Below are 23,959 nucleotides of genomic sequence, written 5' to 3'. Positions count from 1 at the left end.
GACCAGGATCAGCGGCGTGGTCCAGGTCGGGATTGCGTAGGGCCCGACGCTGAACTTGGGGGTGGTTTTGTGCTGCTTCATGACCTCGGCGGCGAGGAGCAGGAACACCCAGACGCTGGGGGTCGGAGTTAGTGGTGCTGCGGTGGTGTTTTTGGGGGGATATAAGGACGTACCTGGCGCCCATCACAATGGTGTTCGCGCGGAACACAAACTTCTCCAGTAGCGTGTAGATGCCGCCGGGCAGCGTGCCAAAGGGCCCCGTGAACAGCGCGAGGGTGACCAGGGTGCCAAACTCGGCCTCGAAGCGCTCGAGCAGCGGGGCGATGGCGACGAGGTTGAAGGCCATGTGGAAGAAGTTGAGGTGCATGAGCGGGAACAGATTGAGGCGGTGCACTGGCGGGTCAGCTCTGCCATGCACATCCACTGTCTCCATCCACGGTCTACATACTCTGCGTGAGGTCCATCTTAGCCGGCTCGAGCCGCGCAAACTCGCGCAGCCATGGCAGCGGGATGGCGGCGATCCACAGGCCGACGATGGCGAGCAGCAGCAGCCGCGTGGCCAGCGGCAGGCGCAGGATGTAGGCGCGCAGGCGCACGGGGTTGAACTGCGTGTACGAAGCCATGGGAGGTGTGAGCGGAGTCGCGCGCTGGCAGCGAAGAAGCGCGGGTCGCGTCGCTAGCGCCGATCCTGCTCAACCTCCGCAAGCAGACGGCGCCACGTCACCGCGAGTCGCCGTGAGAACAGTCGCCGTGAGATGGCTCTGATATGTGAGTGCGCCGCCTGCTCTGCGCGCGTTGCTGACGGCCAGCCTCGATCCTGGCGCTGCGGCGCGACGCCCGCGTCCTCCAACTCCCGCCGTACCTGTCGGCGCTGTGCATTGCCGTCGGCATTGCGTGGCTGCTGGTGCTGCCGCTGAACGACTACTCGCGCAACACGTACGTGTCGGAGAACGCGCTGCTGCCGGGCCAGGTGCACACGTACTTTGCCGGCAGCGAGCACAACGTCTTCCGCGCCTACCGCCAGGAGGTGTGGGCGCTGCGCGACGAGCCCGTGGAAGAGTAGGTCGCGCCCCGCCGCACCGCGCACTCGCTGACTGGCAGACGCTCGCGCAAGCTGGGCGACGTGTTCCGCGCGAACAGCCTCAAGGTCGCCACGCAAAAGTACGCCTACCATGTATCGAACCGCACCGTCGCCGGCGAGAACGTCTACGCCATCCTGCAGGGCCCGCGCGCCGACGCCACCGAGGCGCTCGTGCTGGTCGGTGCCTGGACGAACATGGCGGGCGACATCAACACGTCGGGAGTCGCGCTGGTGCTGACGCTGGCCCGCTACTTCAAGCGCTGGAGCCTGTGGAGCAAGGACATCATCTTCCTGGTGCCGGGCGACAGCACCACGGGCCCGCAGGCCTGGGTCGACGCCTACCACGACGCCCACGACCCGCGCTTCGTCGAGAGCCTGCCCCTCAAGAGCGGCGCGCTGCAGGCCGCCGTGGCCGTCGACTACCCCGCCGGGCCCTGGGGGCACCGCTACGACAAGCTGCACGTCATGTACGACGGCCTGAACGGCCAGCTGCCGAACCTGGACCTGTTCAACACGGCCGTGCAGATTGCGTCAAGCCAGATGGGCATCGGCTGCGCGATCCAGCGCATGTTCAACCACAACGACTCGTACCGCGAGCGCCTGCAGACGATGCTGCGGGGGATGCTGTCGCAGGGGCTGGGGCACGCGACGGGGCCGCACTCGTCGTTCATCCCGTACCACGTCGACGCCATCACGTTGAGCACGGTTGGCGATGGCTGGCACGACGAGATGACGCTGGGCAAGACGATCGAGTCGCTGTTCCGCAGCCTGAACAACCTGCTCGAGCATCTGCACCAGAGCTTCTTCTTCTACCTGCTGATCCAGGCCAACCGCTTCATCAGCATTGGCACCTATCTGCCGTCGGCCATGCTGATCGCCTTCAACTTTAGCATCACGTCGATTGCGCTGTGGGTCGCCAGCGGGCGCGCCGCGGTGCCCAATCCGGCTGCGACCGCGCCGGAGACTGCAAAAGATGCCAAGGACGACATCAAGACTGATACCAAGGACGGAATCAAAGATACCAAGGACGACATAAAAAACGATACCGATAACGACACCAAGAACGACTCCGCCGCCACCACACCCGAAATGCAGCTCGTCGAGCACAACGGCGCCAAAGCCCTCGTCCCCACCGCCCTGACCCACACCACCGAGCGCGCCCTCCTCTCCCCCCTCCTCCTCGTCCTCACCACGCACCTCCTCTCCCTCATCCCCCTCTACCTCTACAACACCTGGGACGCCCTAAACCTGGGCCGTCTGCACATCGCCGCCGCCAACAGCACGACCCTGGTGCCTCTCGGCGTGGCCTGGTTCCTATCCGAGCTGCGCCCGCTGTCGCGCCAGGAAGCCACGCTGATCCAGTCGCTCTCGCTGCTACTCCTCGGCATGGCGCTCGCGGCCCTCGCGACGCTGAATTTCTCGCAGTCGGTGCTGGTCGGCGTGCTGTGCGCGCCGCTGTCGTTCGTGCGCCGCACTGATAAGATGTGGCTCACTGTGCTGCAGCTGGGTGTCCTGGGCTTGCTGAATCCGGTGCTGGTTGTGCAGTGGGGCGCGAGGCTGCTCGGTGCGGATCTGCACGAGGTGCTGGTGCAGGCTGCGCTGGGCTGGGGGGTGAGTGGGCTGTGGACGCAGGTCACGGTGTGGTTGGTGTGGTTCCCGGCGTGGGTTGTGGGCGCGACGGTTGTGGCGGGGGGTGCGATGGAGGGCGGGCTGGTGTAGGTTGTGACAGGAGGGGGTTTAAGGGAGGGAGGGGAGATGGGGCACGGGGGTGCGAGTAGACGAGTGAGTACCGAGGTGTGAATCGCGGCCTTGCGCTGCATAACCCCCTCCAAGGTTCCGTGTCCAACGCGTGTGATCCCTCATATCTCAGCATATTCTCACACACCACAGCATAGCACACCATACGCCTCCTACCCACCACCCAACAGACCTCAATCTCAACCGCACCGCATCCTTTTCCGCACCGCATTCTCCACCCACCACCCCATAACCACACCCCTCCCACGCTTGCCCAAACCACAGCACAAGAGACCCGCCGCCACACCGCCCCAGCAATCTCCAACGGCCCCACGGCGAGGCTGATACAGGACCGCGAGGCTACTGTGTACGTCGTGGCCACGGCGGGAAGGCGGCGGGACTACGGGACTGGCGCTGCGCTGGGACTGCGGCGCGCACTGCGATGGAAAGGGAAGTGGGAAGTGGGAAGTGGGAAGGGAAGTGGGAAGGGGCTGTGGTGGAGACGGGGCTGCGAGTGCGAGCGCGAGTAAGAGCGCGATTGCGATTGCGACTGCGATTGCGACTGCGATTGCGACTGCGACCGCGAGTGCGGCTCCGCTGCGGCTCGGCTGCGGCTCGGCTGCGACGCTGCGCCAACGGGCAACGCAAACGCACCGCAGCGAGCGTGCGGCAGGCTCGCTCGCCTGCCGCGGGAACCAAAGGACTCTTTATACCTACGTCTTCAACAGGCCAACTATATCCAGTGCACACCAGCTGCTACCTCTTCGGTGGTGCATACACGGCGGTTTTCGGGCCGACACGCTAGTGCGCACGGCCACTACCAAAGCCGGCAAATAGGTACTCCATCGACTTCAAAGGTCAGCCGAAACTGCTGCACCCAAAGAGGCAGGCTGCTAAGAGACTGCAGGCGCTGTGGGTGGGTGTTGGGGTTTTGGTGTTGCAGGAGCTGGAGTGCGAGGCTCTGATCAGTCAAGCTCTATGAATGCGCGAGAGTTGGCGCGTTGGTGCTTGGAACTTCTGTGTATTCGTATGTACTGAATGGCGATGGGTATGCTGCCACGGGGGTTTCCACGAAGCCCGCCTCGGCCTCCCTCTGGGTGTACTTCGGGCCAAGGCTGGGGCGCGTACAGACGCCTCAAATATACAATCCGAATCCTGGGGGCGAATTCCCTAAGGATTCGGCTTATCTCATGTCAAACAGTACCTGATTCTGCTCTTACTAGCACCTATCAAAGCTGTGTTCGATTGCCTGCTACAGTGACCTTATATCTTGTTGGTTTGTAGAGAAGAGTAGTAGTACTCTTAATGTAGTCCTCACCTAAATTGTAGTCTCTGCTACGGGACATATAGGTAACAGACTGCTAGCCTCGGCCCTTGCAAGGCTGTGCTCCAACTAGGTATATTGTTATCTTGTTTCATTAGCTACTTATCTTAAGCTAGACACCTAATCTATAATTTAAATTATGTAGGATCGGACACAGTCTATATACCTGTCTTGGCACAGAGGTGGTATATAACACAGCAACCTCCTCAACAGCATCTCCCACCATCGCAGCTAAACACTTCTCGTACACCACAAACAACAACCATCCTTGCCGTACGTCTATCAACATGAAGGCCTCCACTTCCCTCGTCGTCCTCGCCCTCGCAACCCTCGGCTTGGCTGCGCCCGCGTCCATCGAAACCCGCCAGAGTTCATGGGGCCCCTGGACCTGTCCCACCAAGGCGCAATGCGAGGCCTCGTGCAAAGCCGCCGGCCTTGTACGTGCTCCCGCTGCGACTCTGTCGGGCTTCGTAGGCTAACAAGACTTAGGTGTATTCGTTCCACGACTGCAACAGCGCGTGGACGAACTGCGCGTGCAACTATGCATGAGGCAGAGTACAGAGACGGGTGGGATGGGGGTTGAGCATTGCTGGTCGCTCGAGGGCGGTGCTGTTGTAGCATATGTGCAGCGGACACGGCACGGCAAGGACACTGCAATGAACGCCGATTATACACCACTCTTACCGTCCCTCCACCTACCGTGACAGTTCCATCGTGCAACAATGCCCTCCTGCGTATACTCTTTCTTCGAGCCACACAGTCTTTTGATCGTAACCGCAATCTCCTGCGAACGTCCCAATGGCAAGGCTGTAGCCTGATTGTCCACCGGGAATGCCAACCACACCCACCACGACAGCCCGCGAACTGCAGATCTCAGTGAAAACGAAGGCGCTTCTAGACGATTTGGCAGCGCCACTGTCCTTTGCAAGTCGAGAATCGAGCATCTAGCCATGCATTCCAAGTGTGCGCTGCCAGGATGCTGTATCCCGGCACAATACCTCACGTTCGAGTCTTATGACTCGAAGGCTGGATTACAGTGACCAACAGAGCTCCTGCTGCCGCGTGTTTCAGTCCCAGAACAGGGAGCACGAGAGCATCCTATCCACGCGGTGCTTACACTTGGCACCTTCTCGCTCAATCAGTAGCGTCGCAGGTCCTCGCACTAATAGCAGCCTTGACGTTTGTGCATTAGAATTGTAGCATTTACTTTGTCGCAAGGGAGGAAGGGCCTCGCCTGTGGTTCGTACCGTGCACGCAATGTCTTGGTCAGAATGAGTCGTTGAACAGAGTGAACCGTGTTGTGAGGTGACTTCAGAGATGTGGGTTGTGCGTATTGAGGCCAGAAAATCATTGTGAGTGCTTGCTTGCTGTCTGCGTTTAGAGTACGTTATTTCTAAACTGTAAAACAACCGCTGTGTTACTAGTGAGTTTTGACTGTCTGCTTGTAGTATAATCTCCGTGCTGCAGATTGAATGACTGTAAAGTGTACATTACTGCATGGTTAGGTACGTTGGAGTGGACTAGAGTCTAGCAGTTACGACACCCTGCTATTGCGGGACTGGCACAACAACATGCTTTTCATTAATCGTGCGGCCTCTACTATACTACATAATATCGCACTTTGACAGCAATCTATAGAGTCCTTTGCTACTTACGCTATCCTTTCAGTGTTTTGAGGGAGCTGGAACACCCGTTTCAGTTGCGCTAATCTAACTGCTTGTTGCTATTCCTACGATCTTCTGCTTCTTATTAGACTTACTGCCACTTAGCCACGCATACGCCTTAGAGAGAGCATTGTGAAACGCCTTGCCTTGCTTGATTGCAATGTCGAGCTCAAGTCGCGTAGTCTGGCGCGGACCGACCATGGACTCTATTGAGGTTGGCAAGCAGGTCTGCATTGGTTAGCAAGTTTACTCTTTGTTAAAACGGTTGGTAGGCTTGCTAAATACTGTCTTGTATCCTGATAGCCTGTAGACAAGCAGTGGTATACTAACGTAGATATGGAGCTAATAGCTACACTGGTCTAAAGTAACCAAGGGGCGCCAAAAGTTATAGATAATAGTAAATGAAGTTGCGCCGAATTCTTTTCAAGATCTCTCCTAAACAGCTGGAAGCGCACTGTTCTAGGGGTTTTTCGCAGCTTGAAGAGGAAATTGAATATGGTTGTCAAACTTGTCCCATTCGAGAACAAACAATCCCCGCAAATCAGGATCTTTAAGAAGCTTGCAATCAGCCTTGTGACCTTTCTCGTTCCAGCCAGCTACTTGGCATGCCTTATCACACCCGTATTAGCATCAAACCCAACATAAAATGAGGACGATTTTCAATGGTAGTCTTACCCTATTGCAATACCAGAACGACGAGCACTTGCTGCACCGTTGCAGAGAGGCTGCCCTCTTTCCGCACCCGTGACAGATTCTCATACCACCAATCTCCGCTGAGAACTGTTGGACCTGGTCGTTCAACGCCAGCAGCTTATCCAGAGACAGTGGGAAGATCTATACGACGTCCCGGTCGGTTAGCGCACATAACCAAGCTGTAGATAAGCATTTCAAAGTACCTTGATCGTCCGGGGATCCTCATGGCGGATACCGGGCTCACCGAACATAAACGCATGGCGCTCCGCGTAGAGAATGGCGACCGTGTACCCCTTTTGAACCTGTCCTGGTACTAGTTCACTGCCCCGGCTGTCGGTATAGAAGTACAGCGGGATTGTCGTACCGTCGACATCCTTGATCTCCATCTGTAGACGAAGTAGCGAAGCGAAATCCACAATCTCACCCAAAAAGCACCAATGACGTCGCGGACGGTATGTACCTGTATTGCTTCTCTCATAAAACTCCAGCTCGACGTCGTTCTCGTCTGGGAGATCAGTGAACCCGGGGAATGTTGCGCGCCTCCGCAGATTCGCAAGTTGTCCCAGGGGTTCTGTCTTCTCCCGCCTCCAAAGCCAGTCCTCGAAGTCACTCGGTCCGAGTCCTTGCGGGGTTTCATCTACTTTCGTCTTCCACTTCCTTGCGACTCCAAATAGCTCGTACTTCGAGGGGTCCTGTGCTAGAGCTCTGTGCTTGATAGCTTGCGTGCTGTCACCGCCAAGGATCGTCTTCCAAACAGACGCCGCCCTCTCCGCGAAAATGCGTCCCCTTGCCAAGTCGCTATTGGCAATAACGAGCTGCGCGGCATTGGCAAGGGCCTGCGCAAAACCAACGTCCTCGCGTCCTTGTTCGATGTAGAGACGTACCTGTTGATCAAAGTAGCGGAGGGTCCGGAGGGGGGATACTAAAACCCCATCTGCGCCGAGTTGGTCGATGACACCGTCTAAGCGGTGTATATCCTCCAATCTCCTATCGCTCTCCTGGCTCTGCTCTGGCGGCAAGGAGCAGAGACGGCACAAACACTCAAAGTCGAATCTTTCCCGAAGAACCTCCTGCCGGGCTTTACGATTCTTGAGAGGGCCTAAGTAGGTAATCGTGATCTCTTCGCCTTTGTTGATGTCTCTCAGAGCATGGACTGTGTGTCGTTTGGTCTTTTCATTCCAATTCTTCTGTGCATTATTATCGCAAGCGTGATTAATGCGACATGCTTCTGGGAAGATTGCCCCTCGATCTCCAACGGCTTCGGCAGGTAGGGAGTTTGTTCGAAAAATCCCGAGATACTGCTCAGCAGCATTCCTGTATGGGTGGATGTTGTGCATGGACAGGAAGTCTCGCCGCTGCATTTCGCTCAGGGCTTCAACTTGCTTGCAGATGGATATTCGAAGCCGCTCGCTACCGGCCGATTCACTGAGTGTGACGACGGCCTCTTCAGAGAGGATTCGCGTGCCTTTGGAGATCTTCTCTTTTACAACGAGACCTTTCCCTCTCCCTGGAACATCCTGAAAGGCGTATATGGAATCGAATGTGGTGCTCTGTGCCGTTACGTCTCCTGCTCGAATCTCGTTGCGGGAAGCGTCAAGAGGCTTGTACTGAGCGCGTTGCAAGGGAGCGCCCGAAGTCGAATCCATATTTATTCTTTGATGTCGATGAAGGTTTGGAGTGAAGTAATAGAACTAAACATCATGGAAATAAATAGGAGAGGTTGGGATGATCAGAACCTACGTCGATCCATGGCGTGCCTGCTGTGCGACACCACCGACCAGAGGATTAGCTGCACCCATGCATTGCTACCCAACAGGATGTACGTAGGTGCTGTAACCTATCAATGCCAAACGACAAACAGAGTTGATCGGCTGGGTAAGGCCATTTCCGATTTCTTTTCGGATGAATAGCCAGTAGTTTTAGAGTCGTTTGCAATCGAACTAGCAGTGACGATGTCGATTGCACCTTCCTTACCTAAGTAGTAGGTGTTATTTGGGCATTTACTCCCATTACCTCGAGACTTTTCATACCTTACAGTAAGATGCCCACGGATGCATGAGCTGAGAAGTGCGGGGTCATCTCGCATTAGCCAGGATTAGGGGTTCCCTTCGTGGAAGTACCAACCAACATGGCGGCCCTGCATGAATTCGCCCGCGACAACGCATATATGGCTGATTATGGGCTTCCAAGCATTAGAGGAGAGTTACGAGGCTCAGATCAGGGTGTTGAAAATTGGGAGCAACAAAGACTTGACGTCGGCGCTAAGGGGAGGACTGATGCAGCGATCCACGTTAGACCTCTACTAGGTTTTAATTCCTTTGCTATAAACGCATTAGAAAAGAAACAATTGTAATATCATAAAGGACTGAGTTATTCCAGCAACCAGAGAGACAAAGGCGCTCCACTCTTTTGGTACGGTCAAATAAAGGGGAATCGCCGCGATAGAACAAGCTGCTGCAATCGCAGCCGGAAATGCCCAGCGCCATTTTGGAAGGCGGCCACGCTTTCGTTCAAGAAGCGCAGAAACGACTAGCCCTTGGGCTTGCACCAATGTGGCTTGTACAAGGAACCAGAAGTCTGCGTCGTCGGCTGTTCCTTGGAGATGGAGTGAACGGGAGTAACCAAGAGCGAACAATGCAGCAGGAGCCACAGCACAGCTGAAGACTACTAGCCACAGAGTGAAAGCGTTGGCTATCTTAGATCCGGCTGTCGTATCAGGCTCAGTTGCCTTCCTCGGTCTGCTAGCAAGTTGGGTTTGACCGAGCCTGTGGTCACGTTTTGTGCCTGCATCATCCACTTGTATTAAGCTTCGAACTTCTGGCCTGCAACACGCATTAGCGTCCTCTATCGAAGTTCAGAATTAGCAACTAACCATTTGAGTGAACGCTGACAAACACGGGGTTCGTCTTCGTCGACGCAAAGGTTACACATGTGGTAATGCAACTCAAGAGTTTCATCCAGCCGCATCCAGCGCTCTTGGATTGGATTGAGAAAGTCTGGATCGAAAAGACCTCGGTGAGCAATATCAGCTATCTGAGTCTGCAGGTTATCTGCTTGACTCTCGTATTCTCCCAGAATACGCGCGTATTCAACTCGCTTCCGAGACTGATTGCTGGAAACTTGGTTACTCTTGAGCACCTCTCTAATGATGCGCATACCTTCTTTCCAAATGGGAATGAAGCCATTGCCTTTCAAGTACAGCTCACTGAAGTTACATTGACCTGAATCGATGTCTTTCCACTGCTGATTGATATCATTATAATCATCTATCCAACGACGAGCTTTGGCTTTGCGTATCTCATCTGCAGACAAAGCACCTTTTTGGTGAAATTTTTGAACTCGCTTGGCAAGTAGAAGGTCGAACAGAATCAAAGCCCGTGCGAGAGGAATCAAGGTAGACTCAAGAGGAGGTCCATGTCGGTCACAGATGATGAATCTTGGAGCCATCGGGCCTAGATCGCGTCAGACAACACGACATTTGTGAGCTGCTCTGACTTACCAGGCATGTGATAGGCTGTGTTTTCAGTTCGTTTGCGAAGTGGCTTTGGGGTCTTTTTCGCATCATGCGCGGAGCTTGACGCCATTGTATGGGCCGCCATAATCAGAGCTCGTGGTGGGTTGATGGAGAGATTTGAGGCCTACAACAAGCTTGTTAACTGGAGCCCATTGTTTATCTAGCTTTGCTTGCTGCGTTACCATACGAGAGGCACAATTGACGAAGAATAAGGGTGGCAGTAATCTACTATGCTTTTCGTAGCCTCACCGGTAGGCTGACCATCTAACCATGTTTATGTTAGCGTAGGCAGCTTAATGCAGACAACACCCGAGCGCATGCAGTAACTTGCCAGCGCGCAGCGCTCTCATTACGCAGGCGATCGATGAGATCCTGGCGGGTGTCACCACTGCTGAGCCTTGCGTGTCGTCGATGGTCTTCAAATCATCCGCTGCGGTGTCTGCGACTTCGGGGACAGCACACAGTAGACGCAGACTTACGCTAACAGGTCTACCTTGTTGTCACACTGCTGCGTGTGCGGGCTGCTATTGCCGTAACACATATTGCTGGCTGCACTCTCAACAGACCATGCCATTATGCAGCTGCCGAGACGAATGCGTACGTGAAGGATGACAGCATGCCGCTGACACTAACCCGAAAAGAAGAGGGATGCCTTCGTTGCGCGCTGAACCGTATCGATTTGAGGCGCAATGTAAGACGACAGGCTTCATTTCGAATTGTCCTCGCACACTCGACTTTAAGCATCAACACAAGATGAGTTTGATCACCAGAAGGCGTCCATGCCATGTCTGCATCATTGAACGTGTATTCCGTCTTTCAATTTCGTTAGATATACTTCGCAAAGCTTCCTCGTCGGGCTGTCTCCGATGTCAGCTTCTCTGCAAGTCAGTTGAGGCCTTCGGATACCGATGGGACCGGCAAGTTCAAGGAAACGCGGATGCCGTTTTTATGGAGATTGCAAAGAAATTTGGTGTTGAAAGCTTAGTGAATACAAGCGTGAAGTGGCGTAACAGCCGTGGGACATGGGAAAAACTCCCGGTTGAGATAACCGTAGATGTAAGTCCAACATAAACTCTGATCGCATACGTACTGACGACAACCCAGCGAGATCAGATGCCAATATGGCCTTTATTCGCCAAAGCAAGAACGGTGCCGTCAAATGCGACTGATCCTCAGAGCATCGCCTACATTCGAGAACAGATTTCGAACTGCGACTTGCACCATGGAGACTGCAGAGAGTCCGAAACGTTGGAGAAACCACTTCTCAAGCCAAAGCGGTTGTTGAAGATTGTCGATGGCGAAAAAGAAGACGTAAGGCTGCTTCTACAGGATACTCTCATGGACAGTGAGAGGTACATAGCTCTCAGCCATTGTTGGGGCACGCCTACTGCTGGACAACACCGGGCAGGGGAAGTGCCTCAGACCAAACAAGCCGATGTGCCGTTGTACATGTCTGCTGGGATACCAGTGGTAAAATTGACAAAAACGTTCTGTGATGCTGTACATCTCAGCCGTACACTTGGCGTCCGGTACTTGTGGATTGACTCGTTTTGCATCATCCAGGACGACGATGATGAGAAGAGACTGGAATTACCGAAGATGGGCGACATCTACGGAGGAGCATATCTTGTTGTCGCCGCTGCATCTGCCAAAAATGGAGACGGCGGGCTGTATAGACGAGAACCGCAGCACATGTTTGATTTGGTATCTTCTGGGGGAGAAACGCTCAAAGCTACAGTGTTCGAGAAAAGACACCATGATATATGGAAGAAAGGCGAACAGCTATGGGAGGCGGGTGACTTGCCATTGCTCGGGCGCGCTTGGGCGTTGCAAGAACGCTTACTTGCAAAACGCATGGTCCACTTCACATGTAAAGAGCTCATATGGGAGTGCCGGTCATCTGTGGACTGCGAGTGTGGCGACCTCCAAAACCCCGAGACAAGCGGTCAGTTCGGCATTGGAAAGAGCCTGAAGACGGAGTATGCACGCATCATTCGACACGGTAATTCCAATGAGAGGCTTAGTTTCTGGCAGACAGTCTCTACTCAGTTCAGTCTACGCTGTATAACACGTCCGAGCGACCGACCTCCGGCTCTATCCTCAATTGCAAAGCAGATTGATATGCCAGGGATCTTTGGAAGGTATCTAGCCGGCATCTGGGAATATACACTGCCTGGTGGTCTACTCTGGTGGTCGACTCAATGCGGCGTCTCTCCTGGTAAACCCAGGAGCCACGTACGGGACCGGACGTCAGGGGTACCGACGTGGTCTTGGCTGTCAATCGAAGGTCCAGTAGACATGTGGGGCAAGCACGTCAAGTCCCTCGTATGCACTCATATCCCTGCTTCTGACGAAAGTGGAGATACCTACGGCATATCTATAAGAGACGGGATCGGTGTTTGGGGGAAGACGGCCGTCGTGCGAATTATCAACATACTGGAAAATGGTGCCAGTAAAGCAGCCGTTCAATTTCCGAACGGGAGCGCGACAACCTACTTCGATACCGATACGTACCCTTTCGAGTTTGATGACGATGATGGGGAAACCCCAAAACTCCTGGCGCTGCGTTTCAGCATCACTGGTGACGGTCGAGGGTTCGTCCATGCACTTGTGCTCAGACAAGCCTCAGAAGAGAATAATACCTTTGAACGGCTCGGGCTGGCTCGCTGCCCGGACAGGTTCTTCGACGGAGGGTTAAATGAGTATATTACACTGATTTGATGCGACTAGTCGCAAGATACCATCCCAGTCACGAGATCTAGCGCTTTGGAGAATGTGCACGGCGTAAATGAGCTAGTGTACTAAGTTCATAGAGAAGCATCCTAAGTCTATGAATGTGCGAAGACATATGCTACAGTACAGTACATACACCTGATTAGAGCCTGTCTGCGCGTCAGCTCTTGTGCTGCAGAGAACAGATCTAGACGCGTCAAAGGCAGGCACAGTTTTCGTGGTCTTGCGTTGCTGAATGTTCTCTGATAGCAAGTAACCGCTGAAAACCACACGCTTATTGCAATTATTCTACCTCTATCGCGTGACAACTTCACTATAGAACGTGCCAGATTGTCGAAACCACCTCGATGTCAAGTATACAACGCAGACCCTTCACTGTAGGTGTGCGGGTATTAGTAAAGGCTGCTTCGATAATAATGTAGATAGGCTATAACAGTGCTGTGGTGTGACTGGAGCGATGATGGAGGAGAGTGATCAGTTCAGAGTGGAGAGAGAGTCTGCGTATACGGGTGACGGGCGGAGGAAGTGCGGTGGGGCAGTGTTGAGAGCGAGGATGAAGTGAGATATCTGCATGGCCGTGGTGGGATGTCATGTCGTATCAGCACGGACACCCGAATTCTCGATATTTGTAGCTGTGTCATGTTTGGTATTCATTTCTCATTCGTGGCCTTTTGTATGGCCTTAATTGCTGCATCACCACGCCGTGATATCAGCTGCACCCTATTTCCCCTACGCGGCCCACACGTCCTTGCCGACCCCCTCGATCCAGTTGCCTAGCTGGTTCACGCTCGCGTCCCACTCCTTGAGGCGCGCGCGCATGCTCTCGATCTGCTTCATGTCCAGGACCTTGGGCTGGACCCAGTTGATCCTCGCAATCTCGGCGACCTGGTCGATCTGGCCGCGCACCAGCCCCAGGCTGAGGGCCTTCATGATCAGGTGCTCGATCTCCTTGGGCTGGACCTTTGTCTCGGCGGAGATGTCGGCGAAGGTCATGGCGCGGTCGTGGGGCGGGCGGCGGAAGATGGTCTCGGTGAGGGCGGCGAGCGAGATCTTCTGGTACAGGAAGGTCTGGTGCTCCTGCAGCAGCGGGACCTTGGCGATGTTGCCCGACAGCACGTCGTAGGCGCTCAGGTCACCGCGGTTGAAGGCGAAGAGCAGGTCGCGCAGCCAGGCGTGCGGGGTGCTGACGAGCGAGTCGAGGATGGGGTGGAGGAGCAGCTCGCCGAAGTTGTAGATGGAGTCGGAGACGAGGGCGGCGATGCTGAGGTCGTAGGCGCGCGACTGGCGGTCGCGCAGCTCGAGGTCGGCGAGGTCGACGCAGGCGAGAAAGAGGAGGGCGTTTTTGTAGTAGGCGGCGAACTCGTGCTTGGACTGTGGGTGTTAGTGAGAGACACGCAGTGTGAGATTTAGCGGGGAGTATGGAGCGACATGGTACGCACCTGGTAGTACTGCGCGCTGGTCTTGTAGAAGTTGGCGTGCACAACCGTCTCTACCGAGTCGAAGTGGTCGAGGATGCGCTCGCAGTCGTCCAGCTTCTGCTTGGCGCCGTCCTCGTCGCGTAACCGCAGCTGGATGCTGGCTGCGGCGACTGTGGCGTAGACGTAGGCATCCTGCGAGGCGGGCTTGTTGACGCTGTCCGCGAGGGCGTTCACGAAGGCGAGGCGCTCCTTGTCGTCTGCGTGTGTTAGTGTAGCCCGCACGCCGTGACGGCTACGCACCCTTGAACTGTGTTGCGGCGCTCAGCCCCAGTGTGACCAGCTTGAGCTGGTTGATCTTGTTGGCGAAGCTCTTGATGAACGTCTCAAAGAACGGTATCCGCTGCTTGGCGCTGTCCGGGTGCTCGAAGAACTCGACCAGCTTGTCCGTCAGCTCGTGCCACAGCTTCCGCTCCCAGTAGTCCTCGAAGGCGATGAAGTACTCCTGCAGCTCCTCGGGCGCCTGGTCGCGCGCGTCGCCGAGCAGGTTCGGTATTGTGTCCGTGTCCATCGCCATGTTGGTGGTGTGAGTGGGGTGGTGTTGGCGTGGGCGGTGGGTTGACGTGGGCGATGGCGTTGCGGAGCTGTGACGGCGGAGCGTGCCAAGCCCGGCTTCATGTTCGACGTGCGCTCGACGACTTCGCACCACCCCCCGCCAGCCATTGAACCCGCAACCATGGCCCTGCCCCTTCGCTGTGCCCGCGCCCGCGCAGCGATGCCGGCCCCGCTGCGCTCCCTCCGCGTCTCGCCGTTTTCCACCTCGACCGCCCGCCCGGCCGCGCGCCTCAACCACGACGTCCGCATCACCAGGTGCGTCCGCCGGCCTACGCACCGCAGCCAGTACTGACCTGTGCAGGACCGGAAAGCCCATTCTGACCGTGTCCGCCGGACGCTCCTCGCTCGGAGGTGCGCCGCCGCCTGCATCCTCACACACACACGCTGACACTCGCAGGCTACACGGCGACGGTATTCGGAGCGACGGGCTTCCTGGGCCGCTACATCGTCAACAGGCTGGGTGCGTGGCCCCGTGACTTGCAGGACCGCGCTAATTGGGACAGCCCGCTCGGGATGCACCGTCATTGTGCCCTTCCGCGAGGAGATGGCCAAGCGCCATCTCAAGGTCACCGGTGACCTCGGCCGCGTGGTCTTCATGGAAATGGACCTGCGCAACACGGCGTCGATCGAGGAGAGCGTGCGCCATTCTGACATTGTCTACAACCTCATTGGCCGCGACTACCCCACCAAGAACTTCAGCCTCTCCGACGTCCATGTCGAGGGCACCGAGCGCATCGCCGAGGCCGTCGCAAAATACGACATCGACCGCTACGTCCACGTCTCCTCGCACAGCGCCACCCTCGACTCCACCTCGGAATTCTACCGCACCAAGGCCCAGGGCGAGCAGGTCGCCCGCTCCATCTACCCGGAGACCACCATCGTGCGCCCCGCCCCCATGTTCGGCTACGAGGACCGCCTGCTCCACCGCCTCGCCTCGCCCTCCAACGTCATCACCTCCAACTGGCTGCAGGAGCGCTTCAGCCCCGTGCACGCCATCGACGTGGGCATGGCCCTGGAAACCATGCTGCACGACGACACCACCGCCGCCGAAACCTACGAACTCTACGGCCCCACCGAGTACACCATGGCCGAGCTCAACGACCTCGTCGAGCGCGAAGCCATGAAGAAGCGCCGCCACATCAACGTCCCCGCGCCGCTGCTCAAGCCCGTCGCCCGCCTCGCCAACCGCTTCCTCTGGTGGCCCATCCACTCCGAGGACGAGGTCGAGCGCGAGTTCATCGACCAGGTCATCGACCCCACCGCCAAGACCTTCAAGGACCTCGACATCCAGCCCGTCGAGCTCAGCGGCCTGACCTTCGAGTACCTCAAGGGCTACCGCAGCTCCTCGTACTACGACCTGCCGCCCATGTCCGAGCGCGAGAAGCGCGAGGAGAAGAAGTATCTGCACGTCATCGATGATCAGTAGTCGGAAGGAGACGAGAAAATGGAAGGAATTGTTGTGTAAATACCGAGGCTTGCCCTGTTTTTCTTTGCGAGGTAGATGGGCGTGCTAGAGAAATCCCATCGTGTTTCCTTTGTGCATGTTTGTGTGGTTGTGCGTGCTGTGCGTGATGCAAACACAAGAAAACGTCTCGCGCCGTGTGTTCTGTGTGACTTTTGTGATCGTGTGAGCATGCAGGGGATGGAGAGGGAGATGGGACGACGCTGTGAGATGGCGTTCGTGGAGATGGCGATGGCGGGTTTGGAGTCTGGGGGTGATGAGTAGAGCAAGGAGGACCTTCTGGTGGAAGGTGAACGATTGATGCTTTGTACAGTTGCATCACGGATTGGGAAGATAGCAGGCTATGATGGAGGCCTAGGGACGATGATGTTAATTTTCATGATGGTTGCTTAAGGTCCAAAGTTTTCATTCTTTCTCATTTGAAGAATGTGTGTTCATGTCGTGTAGCAATCAAAACTACATGTATGAGCTTGCTGCGTCTTCTTCAGCTACAGATTCGTCGGCTGCAGTGCTGTAAGTGGTAAAACGTGTCCGCGCCATCGTTTGCAGAAAGATCGCGACTATCCAGCTCCGAGTTCAATATCACTCGACCCAGTAGTTATACTAGCGAGAGATCGATAGGCGAGATCGTGGTTGGTGTCCATGGTGCCCTTAGCGATCTACATCGTGCCCTTTTGGGCTTCGTCATCAAATGCCTTGATCTTGTCGCAGTACAGCGCAGCATCTGTGATGTTGAGACCGCAAGTGCTTGGTGGTACCGGCCGGTGTTTTAACAGGGCGAATACAAGATCTCGAAAGTGTTCGCTATGATCCGCAGTTGTATCCTCCTTATTGAGCCACCTTGCGTCACCATGCAGTACAGCACAGTCGACCATGAACTGTCGCATCGGATCCTCGGGCATTGTTCCGTTGTAGATAATCAAAACAGCGTCACGATCCACGTAATAAAGTTTGTTATTTGCCCGCACCATCTTGGTCGACTCTACAGTAGCCGTCATAACTGTGCGTTTTGCTGTACAATCTTGAATCTTTTCGCACAACACGTACAGTTTAGCCAACATGTTATGTTCACTTGCAGCCAAGTCCGCAATATCGATTTCTTTGTCATTTGGTTCCCGGGATCCCGTGGTTTTTGATGACTTCCCAAGGTTTGGCTCTTCGCGAACTGGTAAAGACCCATGGTAGATTAGATGGACATACAGGATAAAGATGTCCGGGTCGTCATCTGGCAGTTTGACAACGCCAGTACTGCTCTCGTGCCATGCGTCGCCGCCACCATCCTCAATTAGCTCAGCAGCGTCTGTAGATTCGCTGCGAGTGCGATAGTGCTTGAGAGCTTTGGCGAAAAAACTGGATCGTGCTGTGAGCAGGTCTTTGTGTACGAAGAACGGCTGTGCTTCGCCCTCTTTGCCCACAAGGACTTTGACGATCGGTCCGTTGAGATAACTGGTAGTCAATTTTAGTAAATTATTAGGCCGTGATGGTATATGATGCACCTCTGTAACTTGTCCACGTTGATAATGAGTTTAGACATTCTCAATGTTATCCAGTGAAGCGAGTTGAGAGGTTGCGTGATGGTCGAAGGAAAGAAGAAAATCAAAAAGCGAAGTGTGCGATGCTTTGTAGCTGAACGGGTTTAGCTTTATTGAGTAGAGAGCTGCTTGTACTATGCCAAGCCATGACATCAACTTCGTGCGACAGTATAAGGGTGGAGTGTTGGGCAATCGAGAGCTCCTGGGATCACGTCAGAGAGACAGGAAGTATCCAGGATGACTATGTCTGACACGTCGCCATGATCACAACCCGGCTTCCCTTAGTGCCGCTTCCTCATCTGAGTCAATATCCGCTTCAGGGTCAGCGGTCTTTTCATTTGCAACGTCCTCTTTACCCTTGACGTCTTGTGCTGTTACGTCCTTCTCCTTGGCACTCGCGCTGTTCTTCGATGCAGTGTTTTCTTTAGGGTCAACTGGCTGACCGGTCTTGCCAGGCTCGACGACAGCTTCCGGATCTACATTGAGATCCCAATCGATACCGCCATCCTTGCCATAGCGCTGCACCAACCAAGTATTGGCTTTAGTGAAGTGGTGACACTCGAACTGAATGTTGTTAGCACTTGTGAATTACCATTATACAAGATCACTTACGAAGCCTCGCATTGCGCTCAGTGGGCTGGGATGGACGCTCTTCAAAATCAAGTGCTTGTCGACTGGAATGCCAACAGTCCTCTTCTGCGCCGGCGAGCCCCATGCCATGAAGACAACACCATTGCTGCGCACCTTCACAACCGTATCGATGACCTTCTGCGTCAGCAGTTCCCACCCCTTGCCCTGGTGTGAGTTTGCCTCTCCTCTGCGCACGGTCAAGCAAGTGTTCAGTAGCAGGACACCTCGATCTGCCCATGGTGTCAAGAGGCCGCCCTTCTTCGGCGGTGGTCGGTAGTCAGGGTAGTCGATCTTTAACGCTTTGTAGATGTTCGCGAGCGACGGCGGCGCGGGCGTTGGAGGGCGAACGGAGAAGGAAAGGCCGTGGGCCTGGTTGGGTCCATGGTACGGGTCTTGCCCTGTGATGACGACCTTAACAGTGTTGAGTGGAGTGTGTCGTGACCTGAGAGACTTGGTCAGCTGTGGATGAAGGACTAAGCGGTGAGGAGACATACCAGGAATACACGTCCTTCATGGGCGGGAAGACCGTCTTGCCGCTACTGATTTCTTTCTTCAAGAACCTCTTGAGCTCCAGAAATTGAGGATTTACAAGCACATCTTTCAGATGCGGCAGCCAGCTCTCGTGTAATGTGTCAAGCTCCAGCTGAAGCAAGTCCTTCTGCTCCTCTGTGAGCTTCGCGACCCATGATTCTCTGTCGAATTTTGCAGCTGCAGCTGAAGAGGCTTTCGGATTTGACGATGGCTTTGGCGCGCCAAAGAAGGCTGTGATACTGCCGTTCTGCTTGGGCTTCTTTGTCGCGTCAGTGGCAGCGTCAGCAGCTTTGCGTTTGAGACTCATGTCTACAATTGTGTGATCAGGCAAAGACTTTAGCTACGCGTCGAGCAGGTTGAAGTTCAGTCAATTGAATAACTTCTGCTACGAAAATACTGGAAAGTAGTAATCTTGCAATGCAGCCTGGAGCTGAGTTACACTGCAGCGAAAAGCAATGGGCGCGACATGTCGTCCGCGATCCCTGCCGCTTCCGCCATCTACGATTGGTTGACCCAGCCACACCGCACATGACCAGATACGCGACCGCGTCTCGCGTCGCGTGGAGCAAGTCTTGGCAGAAATGATGTCACGCCCAGCTGACGGCACAGAACAACCATGCAGGGATGTGAGCAGGCTGCGACTGCCTAGCACCACAATGCCCCTCCTGATTCTCCCAGGCACATCGAATCAGAGGCCACCTCGGAAGAGATGTGTATCTCCAGACCCTTGTTTGCCTACGGCTGTTTGCCATTGCCAGGCAGCGTCACGTCAGAGTTTGTGGAGTAGAGGTAAACACGGGGTATAACAGTAGCGTTTCTCTCACTTGATAGTAATTCACTCCACACTTCTTCTCTCGACCGTTTCTCTCCAGAACCTTTCTGCACTCCACTCTGTACACTCTTGAACAACCACAACTCTACCAAAATGGCATCCACCAACCCCGCCAACTTCGCCAACCTTCCCAAGGATGAGCTGAAGGAGATTGCAGCCAAGGGCGGCCACGCTTCGCACGGCGCCCACCACGAGTCCAGCTCTGATCACCCAGACCGCAACCCTGACGGCACCTTCACCAAGGGCTCCGAGCTCGCCAAGGAGCTGGGCGCTCAGGGCGGTCATGCTGCCGCTCACCATGGCACAACCGACAGCGGTGTAAGTCTGCTCACAACTATTACCATCTGCCTGACTAACAATCTCCAGCGCAACCCCGATGGCACCTTCAAGGCTGGCAGCCAGCTCGCTCACGACCTTGGCGTCAAAGGCGGCCATGCTTCCCACGAGCATGATGGCGAGGCAAGCGATGGCCGCAACCCTGACGGTACATTCAAGGCCGGCAGCAAGCTCGCTCACGATCTGGGTGTGCAAGGTGGCCATGCGTCGCACGCTCACCAGCAGTAAGCTAAGTGCAGCGCAGGACGGGGCTCAACGAAGAGCTCTCGTTTGGTACCAGAGATCAAGGCTTATGGAAAGCTCGGTGGAAACACCAAAGATAGTAATGACATAATGATGCAATGAGGATCCATTGAGGCACAGCCTTACACCGCAACGTCCCTGGTGCACACAATGATTATCACTGACAAGGCACTTGTTCTGAGGCGTGATACATGCCGACAGAATTCAACTCCAGGTTCGCCGAAAAGTTGGGAGATATCTTAGAGCGATTGGTTGTAACATGATCTCCTGCTCGTGAATGTCTAGCTTGTCACCTGTACGTACTGCACCCAGGCACGTCCGACCAGCCACTTAGCAGATTACAGTGTCAGGCAAGAAGGTTCGATCACCCCATCGTGGCTTTGTATGATTGAGCGGTCTACGCCATCATTCAAAGGAGCAGTATGGTTGTAGTCCTGCGGCCTATGAATAGTAATAAAAATAAGTACGACCCTACACAAGTATCAATTGGCTGGTTGGATATCTATGGATGCAGTATTTATCAGAGCACATGAATACTGTAGCGTTCAACGCGATTTCTTGCAAAAAAAAAATTTGTTCGTTACTTCTCTGTAGAGGCCTGGAATTTGGTGCAGGCATCAATCGGATTCTTCTAATTACTACTAGTCAGTACAGCCCCTAAATTGCTCACGCACCCACCTGTATTTTTGAGCTCCTCGAATTTTGTCCGTACCACCTGAAAGGTCTGTCCGGGCTGTCCGAATTATATTCAGGTTCACCGATTTTGAACCACGGTAGCGCACTATCCAACCTTGTTGGCCCTATTCGTTGTTCCAGGGTCAGAAAAGAACATAGGTATAAAGTGAGCTGCTCTCCTCTCCATTACCAATTTACAGATCATTCTGCTATCAGATTCGTCCTCAGAAGTACCAATTTCCCCACAGTAGCTGCTGCTCCAGATCACCTCCCTCTCCCTTTCACAACACCCTACCTACGTACCCTGAACCCAATATAAATAGCCAAAGCAAGATGGCATCCTCAACCACATAGTAAGATATCATCACTTGAATGAAGATAATTGCTAACCCTTACCCAGCCGCTTCGACAAGATCGTCGCCTTCACAGTCGGAAAGCATGAAGCGCCATTTCACGTTCGTGAAGATCGCTTACGCGAGACTTCAGCTGCGTACAGAGGCCGACTGCAAGAATTTCGAAGAAGTCCTGATGGCGACTGCTACATTTGCCTCGAAGCTTTGCATGAAGCCAGCAACGAATTGGTGTTCTGCAAATACTGCCGCGTTAACTTCCACAGCGACTGCATGTCCCAATGGACGGCGCAAGCAAATTCGACTGGAACCGCGACCTGCCCAACGTGCCGCCGAGATTGGCCCCGGAATGAAGAACCCCTGTCTTTCAACGTATCATGTTTCCAGGCGCCGATCTTCTCAATTTACTACGAGTGGATGCACTGGGAGCGCATAGTCCTCCTAGATGACTTTGGTCTTGATGAAAGACTCTGCCAATTAATCATAGCATATCTACTCGGACACAAGTTCGAGGACGACGCCTTCCAAAGCGCAGTTTTGCAGGCTATGAAAGACTTCGTAGCCATCAGGCTGGAACTTCCGAGCTGGAAAGTGGTCCGGCTCGCCTACGCAGTCGGACATGTTGTCTCCGGATCGACGACCGAGCCATGCCCGCTGCGGAAAGCATTCGTTGCAATGCATACAGGCGCGCGTGTGTGGAAGAAGAAGGGTGACAAGCATCCGCTGGAGTTCGTTGAGGATGTTGGGGACGCGATGGGGCTGAGGAATAGGAAACGTGGAAGGCATCAGATGACTGCTGAGTACGCGATAGAGTTGGTCGGCAGGGTCATAGAAGACGCGAGCGACAATGCGTAGGTGTTGATTGGATAAGTGGCTTGGGAGATTTCCGTACTCATAGGTTAGACGAGAATACGCTGGTTCCGATTACATTAACCCTTTGCTGTGACCAATCATACATCACATTATCAACTTGACTCTGATGTTGTCCTATTCAACCAATTTTTGCCCTTCCCATGGTTAAGCCTCACCCTGATCTCTACGCGAACACGCAAAATCCCACTGCGTCGACTATAAATTGTTGTAATTGGATTTTGACTCCTAAACTCATATCACTCTCTCTTTTTAGAACGTCTAAAATTAAATATTCGCTCATGATTTGTCATAGTAATGCCCATATCTCCCAACGCTGCAGACGACTACAGTGAGTTGTTTCCGCTGTCAATAAATGCGACAGTATTCCTGACCTACTACCTAGCCTCGGACATAGAGTCGGATGGATCTACAAACACCGATACAGAGGCGGCGGCATCTCAAGCTTATTCGAATATTTTCAACACTGCAAGGGCACCTGACGAGACTGAGATCTTCACAAGAGACGGAGAATGCGATGACGCTGATACGTTAGTGGGAAAGCCATAGTAAGTTACCGTACCCTGACTGACAGCTGCATAGATATGATGTGGAAATATTGTACTATTTGGACACGCTCCAGGTCTCAGAAAGACGCCTTTGCCACAGATCAGCATTTTTCCAAAAACAACTTCGAAGCAATCGTCGCATCCAGCGCGAATGCAATATTTGCTACGATCCCCTCCACCTGATTCCTGATGTTGAATGTCAAGCCAGCTACCAAGCACAGGACGCGTACGGCACGTTGCACTGGCAAGCATGCTGTGTCTCATGCGGTCAGCTATTCCACCTGGTCTGCATATCTACGTGGCGATCTTCCTCTCTCGGCATATTTTCTAGGGACAAATGTCCATGGTGCCGACGACCCTGGCTGCTCCCGTTCTCCTCGCTGTTCCCCACCTTGGACCCTGAGGCAGTCGAAACCTACTTGGAATGCGTAACGGTGGGTCTGGTTCTGGTCAAGGCCGCGCCGAACATGATGCTAAGCAGACTCATAGACTGCTATGCTGCAGGTGCCCACTTTTTGGACAAGCAGTTCTGCATCGGCGTCATGGAGGCGATCTTCGAAACGTGCAATTTCATTGACGACTTGCCACACGCAAAAGAGATTCGAATGGTTTACGACTTGCCCGAAACCTGTCTTTCACTGAGAAGACTTGTTGTCCAGCGTGGATGCAGTGGAGTGACCTGGCAAAAGAACGTCTGTTAACGCAGTGGAATGAGTTACCCAAGGACTTTATTAGGGACCTCCAGGCCGTCGAAAGTGACCTGCCGTCCCATGCCTGGTACCAATATCGCATGGATGGAGCCTTGACTTGGAGAACTTTGGGCCGGAAACGGCAGCCGCATTTCAGGAGGATCCGGGGGCCGACATGGCTGGAGAAAGAAATCATGGTGCATTTGTTGAGCGAATTGAATTTTTGAAGATGTGCAATTACTATCTACTTATGCCTTCGCTCGATTTGCAACGCTAATATCAAAGTAAACCGCCCAATCAATCAGATAACAGCCCTTTCCTTCACCTTCTGTCTAGACCCGTCGTGAGTATTGCGGAGCATCTCAAAGATGTCCCTGAACCTATGCAACCTGCGTACACTGCTGAAGCCGCCCTTTGTCTTGATGGCGAGAATGTAAGCTGCTGGGAATTGCTTCTGCTTTGCGAGCAATTCCAACGACGCGTCG

At 54.3% G+C, this 23,959-nt stretch overlaps 11 protein-coding genes across 11 annotated transcripts; 6 read left to right on the top strand and 5 right to left on the bottom strand.

Annotated features, from left to right (window-relative positions):
* Positions 1 to 230: 230 nt before the first annotated feature.
* C7974DRAFT_432327 (Gaa1-like protein) lies at positions 231 to 2,800 on the top strand (the record flags this gene model as incomplete). Its single annotated transcript, XM_046144848.1, has 3 exons — positions 231 to 630; positions 810 to 1,059; positions 1,102 to 2,800. The coding sequence occupies 3 exons, from the start codon at positions 231 to 233 to the stop codon at positions 2,798 to 2,800; spliced, it is 2,349 nt and encodes a 782-aa protein (XP_045998621.1).
* A 1,629-nt stretch (positions 2,801 to 4,429) lies between these two features.
* C7974DRAFT_410878 (uncharacterized protein) lies at positions 4,430 to 4,691 on the top strand (the record flags this gene model as incomplete). The annotated part of the gene is made up of 2 exons (XM_046143507.1): positions 4,430 to 4,579; positions 4,632 to 4,691. 2 exons carry the CDS (start codon positions 4,430 to 4,432, stop codon positions 4,689 to 4,691), a joined length of 210 nt encoding a protein of 69 aa, XP_045998620.1.
* Positions 4,692 to 6,250: 1,559 nt separating this feature from the next.
* C7974DRAFT_140533 (uncharacterized protein) lies at positions 6,251 to 8,242 on the bottom strand. Its single transcript, XM_046135585.1, has 2 exons — positions 6,703 to 8,242; positions 6,251 to 6,640 (listed from the first exon to the last, which is right to left on the bottom strand). Exons 1-2 carry the CDS (start codon positions 8,143 to 8,145, stop codon positions 6,437 to 6,439), a joined length of 1,647 nt encoding a protein of 548 aa, XP_045998619.1. The 5' UTR covers positions 8,146 to 8,242; the 3' UTR covers positions 6,251 to 6,436.
* A 589-nt stretch (positions 8,243 to 8,831) lies between these two features.
* C7974DRAFT_470329 (uncharacterized protein) lies at positions 8,832 to 10,209 on the bottom strand (the record flags this gene model as incomplete). Its single annotated transcript, XM_046146459.1, has 3 exons — positions 9,999 to 10,209; positions 9,372 to 9,951; positions 8,832 to 9,321 (listed from the first exon to the last, which is right to left on the bottom strand). Exons 1-3 carry the CDS (start codon positions 10,096 to 10,098, stop codon positions 8,832 to 8,834), a joined length of 1,170 nt encoding a protein of 389 aa, XP_045998618.1. The 5' UTR covers positions 10,099 to 10,209.
* A 557-nt stretch (positions 10,210 to 10,766) lies between these two features.
* Positions 10,767 to 12,734, top strand: C7974DRAFT_374095 (heterokaryon incompatibility protein-domain-containing protein; the record flags this gene model as incomplete). The annotated part of the gene is made up of 2 exons (XM_046140142.1): positions 10,767 to 11,069; positions 11,118 to 12,734. 2 exons carry the CDS (start codon positions 10,767 to 10,769, stop codon positions 12,732 to 12,734), a joined length of 1,920 nt encoding a protein of 639 aa, XP_045998617.1.
* Positions 12,735 to 13,475: 741 nt separating this feature from the next.
* C7974DRAFT_307931 (uncharacterized protein) lies at positions 13,476 to 14,738 on the bottom strand (the record flags this gene model as incomplete). Its single annotated transcript, XM_046138151.1, has 3 exons — positions 13,476 to 14,117; positions 14,186 to 14,421; positions 14,465 to 14,738. 3 exons carry the CDS (start codon positions 14,736 to 14,738, stop codon positions 13,476 to 13,478), a joined length of 1,152 nt encoding a protein of 383 aa, XP_045998616.1.
* Positions 14,739 to 14,864: 126 nt separating this feature from the next.
* On the top strand, positions 14,865 to 16,325 carry C7974DRAFT_389422 (NADH-ubiquinone oxidoreductase-like protein 40 kDa subunit). The gene is made up of 4 exons (XM_046141364.1): positions 14,865 to 15,031; positions 15,078 to 15,127; positions 15,174 to 15,236; positions 15,280 to 16,325. Exons 1-4 carry the CDS (start codon positions 14,898 to 14,900, stop codon positions 16,200 to 16,202), a joined length of 1,170 nt encoding a protein of 389 aa, XP_045998615.1. The 5' UTR covers positions 14,865 to 14,897; the 3' UTR covers positions 16,203 to 16,325.
* A 402-nt stretch (positions 16,326 to 16,727) lies between these two features.
* On the bottom strand, positions 16,728 to 17,903 carry C7974DRAFT_140468 (uncharacterized protein). The gene is made up of 2 exons (XM_046135583.1): positions 17,735 to 17,903; positions 16,728 to 17,684 (listed from the first exon to the last, which is right to left on the bottom strand). Exons 1-2 carry the CDS (start codon positions 17,770 to 17,772, stop codon positions 16,898 to 16,900), a joined length of 825 nt encoding a protein of 274 aa, XP_045998614.1. The 5' UTR covers positions 17,773 to 17,903; the 3' UTR covers positions 16,728 to 16,897.
* C7974DRAFT_140467 (uracil-DNA glycosylase-like protein) lies at positions 17,904 to 19,404 on the bottom strand. Its single transcript, XM_046135582.1, has 3 exons — positions 18,895 to 19,404; positions 18,383 to 18,842; positions 17,904 to 18,334 (listed from the first exon to the last, which is right to left on the bottom strand). Exons 1-3 carry the CDS (start codon positions 19,236 to 19,238, stop codon positions 18,035 to 18,037), a joined length of 1,104 nt encoding a protein of 367 aa, XP_045998613.1. The 5' UTR covers positions 19,239 to 19,404; the 3' UTR covers positions 17,904 to 18,034.
* A 175-nt stretch (positions 19,405 to 19,579) lies between these two features.
* On the top strand, positions 19,580 to 20,473 carry C7974DRAFT_422409 (uncharacterized protein). The gene is made up of 2 exons (XM_046144334.1): positions 19,580 to 20,081; positions 20,130 to 20,473. Exons 1-2 carry the CDS (start codon positions 19,857 to 19,859, stop codon positions 20,325 to 20,327), a joined length of 423 nt encoding a protein of 140 aa, XP_045998612.1. The 5' UTR covers positions 19,580 to 19,856; the 3' UTR covers positions 20,328 to 20,473.
* Positions 20,474 to 21,350: 877 nt separating this feature from the next.
* On the top strand, positions 21,351 to 22,222 carry C7974DRAFT_470324 (uncharacterized protein; the record flags this gene model as incomplete). Its single annotated transcript, XM_046146458.1, has 2 exons — positions 21,351 to 21,370; positions 21,418 to 22,222. 2 exons carry the CDS (start codon positions 21,351 to 21,353, stop codon positions 22,220 to 22,222), a joined length of 825 nt encoding a protein of 274 aa, XP_045998611.1.
* Between the last annotated feature and the right edge of the window lie 1,737 nt (positions 22,223 to 23,959).

Source organism: Boeremia exigua (assembly GCF_020726555.1).
Source record: "Boeremia exigua strain MPI-SDFR-AT-0100 chromosome Unknown C7974scaffold_4, whole genome shotgun sequence".
NCBI lineage: Eukaryota > Fungi > Ascomycota > Dothideomycetes > Pleosporales > Didymellaceae > Boeremia > Boeremia exigua.
This window is presented reverse-complemented; position numbering and strand designations above follow the sequence as displayed.